Source organism: Notechis scutatus, chromosome 4 (genome assembly GCF_049901735.1).
Source record: "Notechis scutatus isolate UNSWTSFEM ecotype Mainland chromosome 4, rNotScu1.2, whole genome shotgun sequence".
NCBI classification, from domain to species: Eukaryota; Metazoa; Chordata; class Lepidosauria; order Squamata; family Elapidae; genus Notechis; species Notechis scutatus.
This window is the reverse complement of record NC_142012.1, coordinates 61,928,481-61,946,002: the sequence shown is the minus strand read 5'-3', so window position 1 is coordinate 61,946,002 and position 17,522 is coordinate 61,928,481. Positions and strand designations below refer to the sequence as shown.

The 17,522-nt window shown below is 37.3% G+C and overlaps 1 protein-coding gene across 4 annotated transcripts in view; it reads right to left on the bottom strand.

The window, feature by feature from the left end:
• Positions 1–1,496: 1,496 nt before the first annotated feature.
• CEP135 (centrosomal protein 135) overlaps positions 1,497–17,522 on the bottom strand; it is a 45,646-nt gene continuing 29,620 nt past the window's right edge. Inside the window, exons 18-27 of one of the 4 annotated variants that reach the window (XM_087963590.1) lie at positions 14,567–14,622; positions 11,835–12,003; positions 9,542–9,652; positions 7,950–8,135; positions 7,398–7,607; positions 6,882–7,084; positions 5,892–5,996; positions 3,361–3,510; positions 2,197–2,283; positions 1,497–1,687 (exon numbers count right to left, since the gene is read on the bottom strand). In XM_087963590.1, the coding sequence (XP_087819716.1) occupies positions 2,235–2,283; positions 3,361–3,510; positions 5,892–5,996; positions 6,882–7,084; positions 7,398–7,607; positions 7,950–8,135; positions 9,542–9,652; positions 11,835–12,003; positions 14,567–14,622 (1,239 nt within the window). In that variant the 3' untranslated portion in view covers positions 1,497–1,687; positions 2,197–2,234. The other 3 variants (XM_087963591.1, XM_026676555.2, XM_087963589.1) reach the window with 3 other exon arrangements.

Sequence of the window (17,522 nt, the reverse complement as noted above, 5' to 3'; positions counted from 1 at the left end):
TGAGAGGGCTTAAGATTCTACCTCATCTACACGAATGAGGACTTCAGGCAGGCATCGTCAGGAAGTATATTCTTTTCAGTATGCAACATTTTGTGAACAGTTGATAAAACTTTAGAGCAAGGCCGGCCCGCCCGCGCGGTGGGCGCGCCTGTTTTCTCGGTGCCTGGGGATAAAAGCTCAAGAAAAAAAAACTTCCTCGGGCCGGCCCCCTGTGGGCGGCACGTGCCCCCCGGTCGACCAAAGAAAGGAAAGAGAGAAAAGAGGAAATGGAGGGGATGGCGGGCGCTATAAAGGGAGTTGGGCAAAAGGGTGGGCCAAAGGGGTGGCTTTGGGGCTGTGGGCCAGAAAGCGGAGTGTGGTTTGTTTAAAAGGCCAAAAATCAACACAGCATTGAATCCGTCTTATCTGATGTTTCTGCCGCAGCTCTACAAAAACGTATGAATGCGGCATTTGATAAAAAGAGGGCACATAGACCTCAGACCCCTTGTGGGCCAAACGGCCCGGGGTGCCCCTGTTTAGGGGTTGAGGACGTATTCCAGTCTGATCTGAGATCACTGCCCCTATTCTTGGAGGAGGAACCAAAATTACTAGACCCGCTCCTGCACAAGGGAAGGAACCTCTTTTCAAAAGTTATCTCATGATTCTCATGTCAGCCTTATTTACCTTTTCACGTTACATCGGCCTCATTGTGGACCAGACACACCAAATGCAGCCACGTGAGCTAATTGTACTTACTGGTAAGGTTACATTAACAGAATCTTGCAAGTCTGAAAGTGTTTTTGTCTCTCTTCTCTCATCCCACTTGCAGGACAAAACAGTGGTGGGATTCTACCGGTTTCCCTACCAGTTCTTTGCGTGCATGCGCAGCTTTCCAAACAGCAACTGAGACTCTGCCGTGCCAATCAGCTAAAGAAACAGAAAAGCGCAGAGGCAGGTGGGAGGGCTGATCCTGCACTTTTCTCTTCTTTCTCCTCTCAGCTAATCGTCGGAGCTTTTTTTTTTTTTTACTACCAGTTTGGCCGACTGGGTAGCAATTTTTGCTACCGGTTTGGTTGAATTGTCCCTATTGTCCCACCCACATTCTTATCTTAGGCTAAGTTGCCTTTTATCTGACCTTGGTTTTGTCTCATTGTCCTGTCTCCCAAAGTCATTCCCACATTACACAGTAGGAGATAGGTAATCTTCCCCCCCCTCCTGCCCAGAGATTATACTTGCTTTGATTAGCAAGATTGAAGGACATTTAACTAGAAACATCTGGTTGGCGAGATCAATTTCAAGGTTTTGTTTGTTTTTTCCTAATGGGGGAAAGTAGGCTTTGCATAAAAAAATTAACTTAAGAGATTTATATGGGACAGTTCCTCCTATTTTAACATCAGCAAAGTTCACCGTTCTGCAACCATAATAAAAAAGGCTTTAAAATGGGCCTAGATGGAGTTTGGCCTATAATTGTATGGCATATTAAACACAGTAATGATTCTTTTTTTTTTTTAATTTTTAAGAACAGGAGTGATATAAAAAGATATGATGTAAATTATCAATCAGTACTCAAAACTGTATGTTTGAATTCTTCTACTGAGACCATTCTTCCAGTTTATGTATATACTTTATTATAATAAGCTTTAACTACATCTAGGAATTGGCTTGTCGTTCTCTGTTGATTGGCATTTTCTGTTCTTCTTGCCAGTGTCTATAAGGAGAACCGGAAAATATTTTTTTTCTTCAAAGGATATAAATCAATCTGCAACTATTCCTTGAAAACTGAAATTACTTTATTTAATCATAATATCATTAGTATCATCTTCTTAATGGTGTCAAGTACATTAATAACAACACAACCCAAAACTAATGCTATAAAATGACAGATTACAGCATATACACCCCAATCCAAAATTCCATGTACTTTTGGTTACACAGATGGATTATTCATGCCCAAGAATGGTCCTGCTAGTTTAATTCATGGATTTTCTTTAGTAATTAAAATTGTCTTCTTTTAATAAAATATCCACAAACATAACCCAAAATATGCCCAAAATAGCTCTGGAGTTAAATGTTTTAGTACTTCATGCAGATTTGCTTGTTGAGGATAATATCAAGATGGTACAAAGGAATGTACTGTACTATATCAGATAACTTGTTACTACAATGTGACAAAAACTACAATATAATTAGTTTCCTTGCAATAAAGTTCATTCTTACCTAATTAGTTTTGTATTTTAAACTGCCTCAGTTTGTCTTTAAAAGCTGGAACTCAGTTGTGTCAATTCCTCAAACTTTACTTCAAAACTTTAAAAAAAGGAACAACATTGCTAAATGACTCTAAGACAGACATGATATTAACATTATTTATACTATCATAATTTAATGCATATAAATTTGTTTTTTTAATATAAAACCATTTTTAAAATGCAGAGATACTTCATTTTAGAGATAACATTTAAAAGACGCCTTTTAACTCATGATGTAACATTTTTGCTCAGGTTAAAGGACATTATTAAATTAAACTTTACATAATTTATTTATACATACATACACACATTTTATAAAATTACTGGCATGAAAACAACCTGAATAATAGATATAAGTCATGATTAAAGGACTTTTCTTCTTCCATATTTATCTGCTTTGCAGTCAATAGCAACTACAGACTGTAGCTGATCTAACTGAAAATAAATAACCTTGAAAGAAGAGATAACAATAACAAACCACACTATGGCCTCCAATTCAAATGTTTAGTCTTAATCTGCAGGGCAAACCTATCAGGATTATTGCTGTGATAGCAGAATGTTGCAAAGTTTGGTTACACACTAAGTGCTCTCACACAGCTACTTCTTGTTTCAATAATCCTAGTGTTAATTATTTAACATTTTAGAGGTAGAATTCATGTCAACGCTGACAGTGAGTCCAAACATGGAAACATCCCATTATTGTTCTGCTTTTAAAGTAATTGATTAATCCTTGAAGCCCACATTTCTGAGAAGAAAGAAAATGGAATGATTATATTGAAAACATGCTGCTTAAGAATGAATAATCTTAGAATATTTTGTTTTTTAGAATGTACTAATTACTTTGTGCCTTGAGTTAGATCATGTCAGATCAGAACTATTTTCAAAATAGCCATAGTCACATAATTTAAATCACACAAAAGCACCCAATAGGTACTAATTACCTACTTGCCCTCATCTCCCCCACATTAAAGATGGTAAATATAAGATTCAGAGCTTAACTTTCTAAGAGTACTTTGTTTCTGGGAAAAAACCCAAAATACAAATCCAATCTCACATTTAATTTTGAACTATTATGTAAATTAACCAGATGCTTAAAAAACAAACTAAGGCCTAAGCCACTGATTTAATTGCTTACTTTTCTGTTCGTTCTGTTCGTTCTGTTGTTACTGAAAATGCTCTCTCTGGAGAATGTGATGGAGATCTCAAAGTTGAGCTCAGTGGTGATGAGGTAGGGACAGAAGAGGTAGAGAAGCCAAGCCTTCGCATCTCTTGAATCGCCCGTTCCCTATCGAGTATAAAATTACAATTGAACTCTGGTTTGCACTTCCAAATAGTTTCTCATGCAGAAAACAAGATGGCCACTGTTTTTCTCCACAGTAAATTGGAATAGCTTTTTTTCTTTTCTTAAATCCTTTTCTTTGATAGCTGATAAAAAGAATTTTTGTTTTTCTTCATGTTCAGTCAGAATTTGCTTTCCGGTAACTCGTGTCAGCTATGGAATTCATCACTGCCACATAGCTGGAGAAAGTGGGACGGGGGTGATATAAATTGAGTAGCTCTTAGTAGACAAAATATATATATATATATTTTGATCGTTCAAGGTTAAAGAGTGTGGCGCAGAAAGAATTAGAACTTACTTTGGGGATTGGTTCATGTGATGTTATGATGAGGGAAAAGGGAATGGTTTGTAGGTTGGGACATTGTGGGGAAGCCGGGAAACGTTTAGTTTCGGAATTCCACAGAATGTGCCAGGTGCTATTCTAATAAAAGTACTTTGAGGTGTCTTGGAGTTACTAACAGGAATGGATTTTCCCTGGAACACTGACATCTAGATCACGAGTGTCAAACTTGTGGCGTCACATGGCCATCACATGATGTTTCATGATGTTTTTCCCCTTCACGGAGCTGGGGTGGGCATGTGAGGCCGCTGGCCCATTGGCCGCCAGTTTGACACCCCTGCTCTAGATAATACAGGTAGTCCTCAACTTACAACCATTTGTTCAGTGACCATTTGAAGTGACAACAGCTCTGAAACAAAGTGACCCATGACAATTTTTCACACTTACGACCGTTGCAGCATCCCCCCCCATGGTCCACGGGATCAAAATTCGGATGCTTGGCAACTGGTTCATATTTATGACGGTCGCAGTGATCCCCGGGTCCTGTGATCCTCTTTTGCGACCTTTGGACCCACAAAGTCAAGGGGGAAGCCCTAGTCATTTAACTGCCGTGTTGCTAACTTAACCACTGCAGCGATTCACTTAACAACTGTGTCAAGAAAGATCGTAAAATGGGATCAAGTGCGCTGAGCAATTGTCTCGCTTAGCAATGGAAATTTTGGATTTAATTGTGGTCATGCATTGAGAACTACCTATAGACTTTAGGCAGTACCGAAAGTAGTTGAAGAGAGCTTAATGTGGGTAAGTCTGACTTCAAAACTGAAGTGAGCCTTTTTTCTCCTGGCTAGGACAACAGGATGGATACAAAGGTGTTGTAAGCTGAAAGCTGGCAAATTTTAGGTTTCTTATATTCATTGCTGGGCTGGGGGATGCACATACCCTTGTGCCGGTCACATCTACCCGACCTATTAGAGTGAGGAGGCAGGGATATTACGGGTCCTACCCCTGAGGGAGATACACCTGGTGGGACCCAGAAGAAGGGCCTTCTCCGTGGTGGCTCCCTCTCTCTGGAACATCATTCCCTCAGAGATTAGAATGGCTCCCACTCTAGCACTCTTCCGAAAGGCACTGAAGAAGACCTGGTTCTGCCAGCGGGCCTGGGGAACCCAGAGAGGGATGGAGCCCAACAAATGGCTTGTGTGATCTGCTTTCGTCGGGGCAGGGGTGGGAGTTGGAGTTCCCCCCCCCCCCAAATTTTGTTCTATTGTACTTTACTAATTTATTCAGTTCTTTTTGTTAGTTTTTATTGTTTTTTGATTTTGATTTGTTGTTTTCAATGATTTTACATTGTGTAAGCCGCCTCGAGTCGCCATGGGCGAATAGGTGGCAATATAAAATAAATAAATAAATAAATAGATAAATGTCTTAAATGCCCCTGTCTCTCTCTCCTTCCTAATGTCCCTGAAAAATATTAAATGAAGGGAGGAGGAAGCAACAAGCATCACTACTTGCAGTAAATCTAAAAACAGATCCTCAGCAGAGAGCACTGAGAGCGCCCTCCTCCCAGCCTGTTAATCAGCTACTTGTAGCAACCAGCAAATTACTGGTTTCCTGACGCTATTTGCACTGGCAAACTATTTGGTTACTGGGAGGAAGCCTTGTTCAATCTAAGCAACATATGATTGATCACGGCTTTGTTCCTATTTTAAGAGTTTTTTTTAAAACATATCAATTTCCATGGATGCTTAACTGAAAGGTCTTGTGGTATTTACTGATAGACATTTTGCAAATGTATTTTACTGCAATTAATTTGAAATGGCAATATTTAATATAATACATTTTGAAGATGCCCCTTGTTTGCTTTTTATGTCGTAAACCACAATAGAAGGATAAGAAATAGAGCATACCACTTAAGAAACGGTACTGAAAATTAATTATTAAACCAGTTTTAATACTTTCTGTGCAACACTATAAAGCATGCTTTTATGGTTTCCTCCTTAAATGGGACTCAGAACAGTTGCCTTTTTAATGAAGCTAATTCACATACCGTTCAAATTGCTCTGTTGTCAGCTGTCTTTTAACAATATCATAATCAGTCTGCAGCTGTGCAAGTTTATTTCGCAGTATAGAAACTTCTCTACTAAGACTTGTTCTAAAAATATTGTAAAACAAAGAGAAAAATATCTATTACACATTCACAGATGGCATTGTACAAGAACTTTAAAAATAGTTGCCAACAAATAAACAGAGACCTAGAAATTAAGAAAATATACCCATATTTGTGCATACACATACAAAAAGTTCTTAAAATAAAGAAACCACCTATTTACCACAAAACAGTCTATTTAAGATATGTATATTTGGGGATGCATTCACCCGAAACAATGCATCCATTTGACACACTCCTGACAGAATTTCTCCAGTATTGCAATCTTTGAAATTCCAAGGGGCCATAATGAACGAGATACTTGCATATGAATAGGCAGTGCTACATGCATTTGTAGTGACAATCGTAATAATCTAAAACGGTGTTTTTCAAACTTGGCAACTTTAAGTTGTGTGGACTTCAACTCCCAGAATTCCCAAGTCATTCTGACTAAGGAATTCTGGGAGTTGAAGTCCACACATCGTCAAGTTGCTAAGTTTCAAAAACACTGGTCTAAATTGTTTTTCACCACTGCAGCCTGAAGAACACACATTGACACATGTTGCTTTTAGCATATTATACTTTATATCTTACCCTCTGCACAGCAAAGGGTACCATGCAAGGTAAGAAAATAACCATACTTTCATGAAAGAAACACATAAACCAAAGATGAGTAATTTCATCTTGAAATGCAAGTTAGGAAAATTGCAATTCCAAGGGAAGTATTTCTAACAAAACTCTTCTCATATTACTAATTAGAAAATCTGGATTTTATTATGTTTAAAAATACTATATTATTATTTCAAGATTTGAGACATTTTGGCCCTAAATTATAAAATAACTGAAAGAAAAAATATTATAAAACTGGTCATTTTATACTTTTCAACATACAGTTTACTCTCCGAGAGGGTTAACTTGTCTTTGAGCAATTGTATCTCTGAATCTTTTTCATGGGTTATCAAATGGTTCTGAAAATCTTTGTCTCTGCTGGTGGTCAAGAGGGTTTCCAAGTTTTGTATCGTAAGTCGCTCACTTGAGAGCTGCTTTTTTAACAGCTCTGCTTCTGCCTTTGCATCTTCAAATTCAGACATAATCTAGAGCATAAAAAGAATTTCTTTAGTAAATAACTTCACAGTAACTAAGCCAGCCTGCAGTTCCTGCCCACCTCTCCATTAAGCCCTTCCGCACGCCACATGCAACTCCTCCCATCTCTCCCAGGGAGGCTTTTCAAGTCACAGTGGTTTGAAGACAAATTTTTTTATCTTAGAGTATATATCTATTTATTTTAGTGCCAACATTTTACATACATACATATACATATATATACACATACACATACACACACACATACACACACACACACACACACACACACACACACACTATAAGAACATTTTTCTCTTTTACCCTCTCAAATTCCAGAGATTTGGACGATAATTGACGTGAAAGCAGATCATTGCTAGATTCCAGTTTGACACATAAATCTCTAACAGCAGATACATCATGATTTATTGAAGATTTATCTTCTTTTTCACGTCTGAGAATTTCTTCCAGCTTGGCCATATTTTTTGCCATTGAAGAAATTTGCGATTCATACGTTTGATGTGCAATGATGTGCTGCATGAAAGACAAAAGTAGCTCTTTTTACAAGCACAGATGAGGTTCTCCTATTACATTTTCCTATTTGCACTCCGATATTCGGAGACAAAGAAACAAACAAAAAAAAACACATATCAGCTTAAAAGTATTTTTTTTCCCCTTCCAAAATACATTTACAACCATTTGCAAGACTTAACAAGTACTGGGCAAGAGCAGGCGTAAGTCTGAAATTAGTTTTCCCCTTGAGACCATAGATGATTAATGCCATCTGCTCCTTGAACAAATTTCCAATTAACGTCAAGGTAGTTGATTAAGAAAAGCACACTAAAATGGTCTAGGAAGCTGTAATTTTATAATTACCTCTTGAATTTCTTTTTCCAATAATTCTACTCTTTCTCTAAGGTGTCTTCGTTCAGTGTCAACCGACAGGAGCTCCAATCGTACGGAGCTGTTTTGTCCCTCCGCTTGATGGGCCTTTACTTCCCAATCTTCGGCTTGGCTGTGAAGCATCTGGAACTTCTCCAATAATTCTTTATTTTCTCTTTCCTAGTATTAAGAGAAAATGTTTCCACTGAGCAATAAATCTACTGAAACAAATGTCTCAGCTACTATTTGGCCTGTTTTCTGTTTAGAAATTGTCAGCAACTTGTTCCACTGAAGAAACCTGAATATGTGTTATTTTCAATATGAGGTAACTTCAAGATTACATGATTATACTGTTAAGAGTTAAAAGAATTGAGGCAGATATTACATCAATTGATCCTTACACATAAGAATGTAATATCTTGTATCAATTTGCTATACTGAGTTTACAGTAAATAATTTGGATTTTTTGATGTTGTCTAGACGTTTGTATAAAAAACCAAGGACATCTGCCTGGCAATCAAATGTAAGTTAGTCAACTCTATTGTGTTCCCCTGCGGTTGTGAAGGTTGGACTTAAAAAAAGCAAGACAGAAACAAAATTGACTTGTCTGAGCTGTGGTGCTGGAGAAGGCTCCTGTGTATGCCTTGGACAGCAAAGATGACTAACAAGCAAGTTCTGGAGCACATAATACCAGACATGTCACTGGAAGGCAGAAATCACAAAACAGTGTCTCATTTATTTTGGCCATGTCATATGGAGGAATTCACTGAGAAAGTAATTTATGTTTGGAAGAGTTTGTCGTAAAAGGAATATGGTAAGTGGACACCATCAAAGCTGACACCAGCCAGAGCAGAGAACCACTCAAAAAAGGGCAAGATCAGAAGATATGGAGAAACCTGGCCCATAGAATTGCCAAGAGTCGGACAACTGAATGGATATCATCATCATCTGTATGTACATACGCTATTCACATACTGAAGTTTTAAAATACAACAAACCTAGATATCTATATATGCCTAGATATATCTACCTGTGTGTATCAATGACTCAATCACAGTTGTGCATTTGTGACAAAGTCCCAGCTTCTTTTACATCTAATAATTCTAAATAATACCCCTTCTAACTTTCATAGAAATGGTAGAACCTGGTGACATGTAGCTTAAATGTTATAGGGCTAAGAGAGGACATTTCCCTCAATGTTATTCTTTTTGCTTAAATAATAGATTGAAGATTTTTTTTTCTTTGTGTACTAACTTGGTTACTTTACTTCAGCTTACTTATAACATTTAAATAAGATACATTTCATTTTTGATTTTATACAGTAGTTAAAGGCACTAGACTAGAAACTGGGAGGCCATGAATTCTAGCCCTGCTTTGGACATGAAGCTATGGGTGACTTTGGGCCAGTCACTCGCTGTCAGCCATAGAAAGAAAACAATGGTAAATCACTTCCAAAAATGTTGCCAAGGAAACTGCATGGACTTTTCCATGTAGTGGCCAGGAGTCTTGCAATGGTCAATAATGACTTGAAAACCCAAACCCAAAATGGTTTTATTAAATAATAATATTTTCATAATATTTCTCACCTTTAAGGCCATTAAACTTTCAAATCTGGAGACTTCAGTAATATAATTATGAACTCTAACTTTCAGTTCTTCTTTTTCACGTAAAGTTACTTCCAATTCGGTTGAGATTACCTGTTTATATTACATACTGTTAGACATATTATTCACCAAGTAAATAAACCACATGCTGACCAAGCAGTACTCTTAAATATGATCTATTCCATATCAAAATTGAACTACAGAGAAACAGCTTGTAACAGCGTTTCTCTTGGCTATTAGTTCCTCATGTTCAGATTAAAAAAACAAACAAAAAAAAAAAATCAGCATTCAGTCTTGTGTCTGACTTCCAACCTATGGGTAAGTAATTTTCCTTATGGAAGATTTGGGACAATGCCTATTTTGGCAATGCCTATATTGGTATTAGCACTTGGCACTTCAAAAAATTAAACTGATACCTGATTAAACATTTCAAATGATATAATTATTCAATGTTTGTAGTGGTCAAGATTAAACTAGAGCAGTCACCACACTATTAAAAAAAACCTTGCTTGGATATACATACAAGCAAGTCATTAGAGAACTTTTTCTTGAAAAAATGTGCAATATGTAGCCATAAGGGATTTATCTTTACCAGTAAATACAAAGAAAAATAACTATGAGTGCCTGATGTTTTAACTATGATAGGATAAAATATTGTCCTTCAGAATAACAGTTGAAACCATTGGGGGGGGAAAACTGGAATGGAGAATTTCCAATTTAGCTATCATAGTTAGCGAACCAAGAAATACATGTTCAAGCTGGAATGCTAGAAAAAGAGTGGTCAGAAGTGAAAGGCGAGGAAGGAACAAGAATTCACTACAGCCATGTATACAGTCCTTGACTTATGTCCAGAATTGAGCCTAGAATTATAGTCGTTAAGTCAAGGTGATTGTTAAGTGGGTCATTATGTGATTGTGCTTGCTTTTGCAACCTTTTTGGTGGCAGTTGTTAAATGATTGCTGTGATAAGTGAACACTGCAGTCATTAAGTGAATCCATTAAACTCAATGGGTGTTTCTTTTGCCGGGAACCGTAAGTAAACGTCAGAAACTAGCAAAAAAAAAAAAATGCTGAAAACAAGATGCTGCAAATGATTGTAAATACAAGATGGTTTCCAAGGGCCCAAAATATGATCATGTGACCATGAGGATTACCTATACTGGTCTCTATTCTTCTTCACTGTGATTGAACTATATATCTGATCCTCACTAGGTACACAGTCCATGACTGCTGGATGAAAATATGAAGAATCTTTCATTTTAATCTTCAAGTTTGCCATTAAACATTAGGAAAATTTTCTTTTTTTCAAAGATGGACTACTATTACAAACATACACAATTCCCAATTGGTATAATTTATTTGATAATTAATAATCAAATGACAAGATTGTTTCTAAACAAGGGGTCTCCAATCGTGGCCAGTTTAAGCTTTGCTGGCTGAGGAATTCTGGGAGTTGAAGTCCACAAGTCTTAAAGTGGCCAAGGTTGGAGACCCTGTTCTAAACAATACATCTTTTTAAATATCTGGCACTCAAGCTGTAAGTAGCTTAAATAGGATCTACAAACTCGTAAAATTTAGAAAACTTACGAGCAAAATACTTTTTTTTAGGAAGACAACCTGGGATATTAATAGTTCTTCTAGTTCTAGATTCCAATTCCTATTGGAGAGCATGATATTGGAATCTAGAACTAAAAAAAACAGGATTACGAACAAAGCAAAATGCTCACAAAAACTCTTCACACTCCAAAATATGTAATACAGATAGTTGTAGCTGAACAACAGCAGCAACCATTCAGTTGTAATAAAGGTGCTGAACCCAGGGGACTCAGGACAATCTTCCTACTTCTGGCTGTTGCAGCCTGATCTTGATTCGGGCACACGGCAACCAGTTTGCAATTATAACATAGCAGTGCCTCACAGTCATGCGATCACCATTTGTGGCCTTCCAACAAGCAAAAGCAACGGGGAAGCTGATACGAAGTGGCAAATGATGATCACATGATTGGCCGAATCACAGCAACTGAAACTGCCACAACTGCCATCATAGCTTGGTGTGGTCACATGACGTCACATTTGATGACATCGCTTAGAAATGGAACTGTCAATCTCAATTATCATCATTAAATGAGGACTACCTATATTTTACTTTACTTAAAACCAACGTTGACATTGTTTTAGTTACAATGATGTTTCAGAAGAGGTATCACATCCTTTGTATATATGATTACTGGTGCAAAATAAATCACGATGTGCACTGTATTTGTATTATTTTATACCTGGTTTTCTCTAGTCATTGTGGCTAGATCATCCTGTAATCTTCTGTTTTCTTTCAGAGCCATTTCTTTCACTCTGACGGTTTCTCCAAGCTCTGAGTGCACCCCGTCAAACTGGCGGTGGAGACTGGCAAGTTCACGGTCTTTCCCATTTAAGGCATCCTTTAATTGGCTAATAAATGCGGGATTTAGAAAATCTTAAATGTAATTCATTTTTTTTGCAATACAGTATATACCTGATGGCCATAATTTAAAAATTATAGCAATTAACTAAAATCTACCTTTGTACAGTATTGATTAGTACCAAAATGCATTTTAGCCCCAATGCTTCTCAGTCTCTGTCAATGATTTACCAGGATTCCTGCATGCAGTAGATTTGCATATGCCAAAGATTCTTGATAAATTTATTAATGCCCTTTTATATGCCGATGACATGGTATTAATGGCTCATTCACAAATAGGCCTGAGGAGACTGTTGCATAAGCTGAACACCTATTGTACTTTGAATTTCTTAAATATTAATAAAAGCAAATCCAAAGTGTTCGTTCTCAGCACAAAAAGTAGGAAATATAATTGGCAGATTAATGGGAGTCAATCGAACAAGTAAATTCTTACACCTACTTAGGAGTGGTCTTTACTAATACAGGATCTTGGTTCAATCACTTTAAAAGTAGTGCATTAAGAGCTGAGATAAGCACCAAAAGATTATATAAATTATTTAACCATAATTACCCAGGCACTTTGACCCCTATGTTGAAAGTATTTAGGGCAAAAATAGTTCCAATGCTGACGTATGGTGCAGAACTGTGGGGTTTAAATAAAGCCTCCCCACTTGAACAAACACAGACCCGCCTTTTAAGACACTTATTGGGGACTGATAAGAACACTTCTGCTTCAGCAGTCAGAGCAGAATTGGGTATCCACTCCTTACACAGCCACTTAATAATTAAAACATTTACATACTGGCTAAAGATACAATCAATGGATTCGGTTAGACTTCCCAAACTATGCCTAACTGAACAGTTAAATAAGTTCCAATTTAACTCCTGGGCCAGTCAACTCCACAGAGCCATCTTAAGACATGGGTTTTCTACCCAATTTTTATTGACAAGGGTTTCCCAGGCAAGGGAAATTTTTAAACAGAGAGTCTTGGATATTAGTGCCCAGACTGACATGGAATTATTAGCAAAAAGCCAGATCTATAAGATGGTTGGCTAAGAATAAAAACATCTTCCAAAAATACCTTTCAATGGGTATGCCACAATTACAGAGAACAGCCTGTACCAGAGCCAGATTTGAGTTACTGGATTCCATGTCCAGACATGGGCGCTTCCACCATGTACCATACCACGAGAGAACCTGCTTATGTGGTTCATCTGCCATTGAAGATATTTCCCACATCTTGTTCAACTGCCAAATATATGCCCCCATTACGCTTAAATATTTATCATTTCTACTGGAAAGAACAGCCCATTGGGAATCAAACCACAGATAGTTATATTTCCTCCAGGCCTCTAATGTACATCGTCCGTAGGACTGCTAAGTTTATAATCAAGGCAGCAGTCCTAAGAAGCCAATATATTGAACAAATTGGTGTATCCTGCAAGGGTGATCTATTATCCGATTTTTGACTCCCTGGTTTTCCACACATGTTTTTATTACTGTATTCTTATATATCTAACTCATCCGTATTTTGTCTTGTTATATATTTATGTTATGCTACTTATAAGGTCTTATGTCTATTCAATAAACCCCTTACTTACTTACTAAGGATTAGTACCAAAGATGTTTTGCATATTACCAACAAGTACACAGCTATTTTTGTAACTGAGCATATATCTATCTTGTTTCTTTAGAACAAATAAATCACCCGGTATTTGTGAAATTAGATCTGAATTTCTTGCACTATGGCACAAATGGCAACATTGGTAGAAGACAGATATGATGCTAAGTCTTTATTAATTTTAATTGAGTTTGTAGAATAAGCTAGATCTGGTTCATAGTCAAGAAAGCACAAGGTATTCCCTATTAAAATTAGTTATTGTTGCTTCTAGCTATCCTACCCTTGAGACTCTGAAGCATTTTCTGGAGCCTGAAGAGTAGTAGTATATATTCCCTGCAACCAACCAGTACTACAAGGGGCAAGTAATAAGAATATTTTCTTTTGAGATCTTTTGACAAGAGGAAAATTGACACTCTCAAGTATGCCTCCCATACCTTGCATTCTTTTTAAAACTGTTAACTTTCATTTGAAAAAGTCAGAAAGTGAATAATTTCAATTAAAGTTTTCAAAAATACAATTAAATACTAAAAAAAAGAAATTATTAGCTGTTCAGAAATTAGAACTGTTCCGAAAAGCTAGAAAACAGCTTTACAGTGAAATGTTATCTCTTCACTGAGCTTAAAGTGAACGGTTATTAAAGTGGTTTGAATAAAAAAAGTATAATTATTTTAGAAGGTAACCAGCCATTTAAAATATATATAATATAAAGCATTTTGGGCTTCCATCATCTTATCTTAAATAAGCATTGAATTTAATAACTTCCATGATATATAACACAATTACCTAAAATAAAATTAGCTAAACTACACATTACAATTTTTTCTTTCTTCTATTTTAACTCATACAGGGTATGCAGTAGCTCAGTTACTCAATTTTATAATCTTAATAAAATTACCCCGACCATTTTAAAATCTGTTTCAGAATAACCAAAAGTTATAATTTTATTACTTACTCTAAAGATAATTCCAACTGAGTAACTGTTTTTTGTAAGTTGAAGATAGTCTTTTCCTGTTTAAAGAGATGGAGTTATACATGTTGTGTATTTTCTTTTCCTGTAATTTTAGAGCTAACATAGCATTAATGAAACTAAGTAATTTGAGAAACTATCCTATCCTAACCAAATATTTCTTTCAAAGCTCCTGCAACAAGCACATGACACTATTATACATAACCTTATATAGACATATTAATACAATTTTAATATACATTTATAGTTCTCTGCCAATGACTTAGAAGCAATTTTATTCATGATTTTACAGGCAATGTAAGTGGCAAAGTTACTAATTGCAATACTCCTAAACATTTACTATATATAATTTTGTTCGTATTGCCTTTCAAATATTTTTTTTGCTTGTTTTTTAATTTTCACTAATTTTCTAACAAATTGCAGAAGCCAAATTATGTCTTCAAATCATTTGAGCGTATAGAAGCATGTATTAATAATAATCATAATTACAATGATCCAAGAAAAATGATTAAAGTTCAAAGTAAAACATGAAAATATTTCGCAAATAGCTGGGGGGGGAGAATGGAAGAGGGGAAAAAGGGACACTACCAGAATGCCCTTTTTATATTATTTTTAAATAACTTCTTGCTACCAAAGGTAACTGACATAGAACCATTTGTTATATGCTATCTCTCACTATCTTCAAGCTAGGAAGCAAGGCATAATATGAACTGGGCAAAACTACTATGCATCTACATCTGGGAGGACATGATCATTCTTGGCCAACTTTTTTATCTTTTCTGTCCCTATTCTCCCATGAATTCTCGAAGTATGGAGGGTTCTCTGCTGCTGAGAACATCTACACAGAGCTTAAAATATCCTATATAACAAGAGTTCCCCAACCTTTCCAGCTTGGCAGATTGGCGCAGCTGGTGTGGCAGCAGTGGTGGGGAGAAGAGATGGTCTTGTGCATGCACACACACACACACACACACACACACACACACACACTGCTTTCACAAATGTCACATGCTCACTTGCCCACCATTTCCGTGGACCGGTTCCAAATGAGCTGCAGCCCGACAGAAGGCCACAGTCTGGGGCTTGGTGATCCCTGCTATGTAAGACACCTACATGGCTGTTTGTGTGGGTGTGGATGGGAGTGTTGTGATGGGAGAACACCTTTGCTCCATGGGAAGAATGGAACAGAAGAATTTCCATTAGCCTTACATAAAGACTATCCTTTTACTGAGAGCTGGGAACAGCCATCTATCATAACAAAATGAAATTTCAATGTAGAGAAAAGTAAAATCCTACACTTAGGCAAGAAAAACCCAAAGAACACATATAGACTGGGTGAAGCCAGGCTCAATAGCAGTAACTGTGAGGGGGATCTTGGAGTCTTAGAGGACAACCAGCTAAATATGAGCCAGCAGTGCGCAGCAGCTGCCAAAAAAGCTAATGCAATCCTAAATTGTATTAACAGAGGGATACAATCAAGATCAAGGGAAGTACTAATACCACTCTATAAAGCCTTAGTAAGACCACACCTAGAGTACTGCATCCAGTTTTGCTCACCACATTATAAAAAAGATGTTGAGACTCTAGAAAAAGTACAGAGAAGAGCAACCAGGATGATTAGGGGACTGGAGGCTAAAACATACAATGAACAGTTGCAGGAACTGGGCTTGGCTAGTCTAGTAAAGAGAAAGACCAGGGGAGACATGATAGCAGCCTTCCAATATTTGAGGGGCTGCCACAGAGAGGAAGGGGTCAAGCTATTTTTCAAAGCACCCAAAGGCCAGACAAGGAATAATGGATGGAAACTGAACAAGGAGAGATTCAACCTAGAAATAAGGAGAAATTTTCTGAGAATAGTGAGAACAATCAATCTATGGAACAGAAGTTGCCCTCGGAAGTTGTGGGAGCTTCATCACTGGAAGCTTTCAAGAAGAGATTGGACTCCCATCTGTCAGAACTGGTGTAGGGTCTCCTGCTTGGGCAAGGGGTTGGACTAGATGACCTAGAAGGTCCCTTCCAACTCTGATTATCTGTTATCATCAAAGTGGGTAATTGCTGAATTCTGCTTGATACTCTCATCAATTTTATTGCTACATCTGGTGGTCAGATCAGATGCCAACTTCTAACCAGCACCTTATATCTCTCCATCAGCCATCGTAGTGATATAAGGTTACAAAGGGAACTTATGCCATGCATGCTTTTCTTTATCAGGCAGATACAACTAAGTTCTTAGGAGTCCCACATAATACCTTGGGGCTGGCTTTCCCAGACTAGATGGTTGTCTTGTTCCTCTCTTTCCGTAAACCTTCTTAATTTTTTTTTTTGAAAAGGTTGTTAAAAGAAAGAGAGAGAAATTAACAGAATAAAAAAAGAGTTATAGGAAAACAAAGTGAAAAAGTTCGGTAAGCCTTTTTGAGTTAAGCAAAAATGAAACTGAAAACAAATTACTTCCCTAGGACAGGGGCCCCCAACCCCCCAGGCTGCAGCCCACTACCGGGCAGTGGCCCACTGGGAACTGGGAGGCACAAGTGGCAGGCAAACATGTTCATTTGGGGGAGCTGTGTGTGCCCAAGCACATACATGCCACATGCATGGAACCATTTCCTCTCCTCTTCCCCCCCCCGCCCCCCGCCAAGCTGCCAAGCCAGAAAGTTTGAGGACTGCTGCCCTAAGAGAAAGGGCAGCTAAAGTAATTTGCAAATGTCTGTCTTTTGGGAAGAAATGTCCCATTGAAGATGTTTTTACACTGCAATAAAACTGCCACTGCAATAAAACTTGAAGAGTTTTTACACTGCAATAAAACTTGAAGAGAATCATACACAAGGAACAATTGTTTTCTATATAAACCATGAATCTGCTGTAGAAACAATCCCTTTGCCATTCTAGTTATCAATCATTTTTTTTACCTTAAATTGTCCAAATTCTTCCTTGGTTGTATATC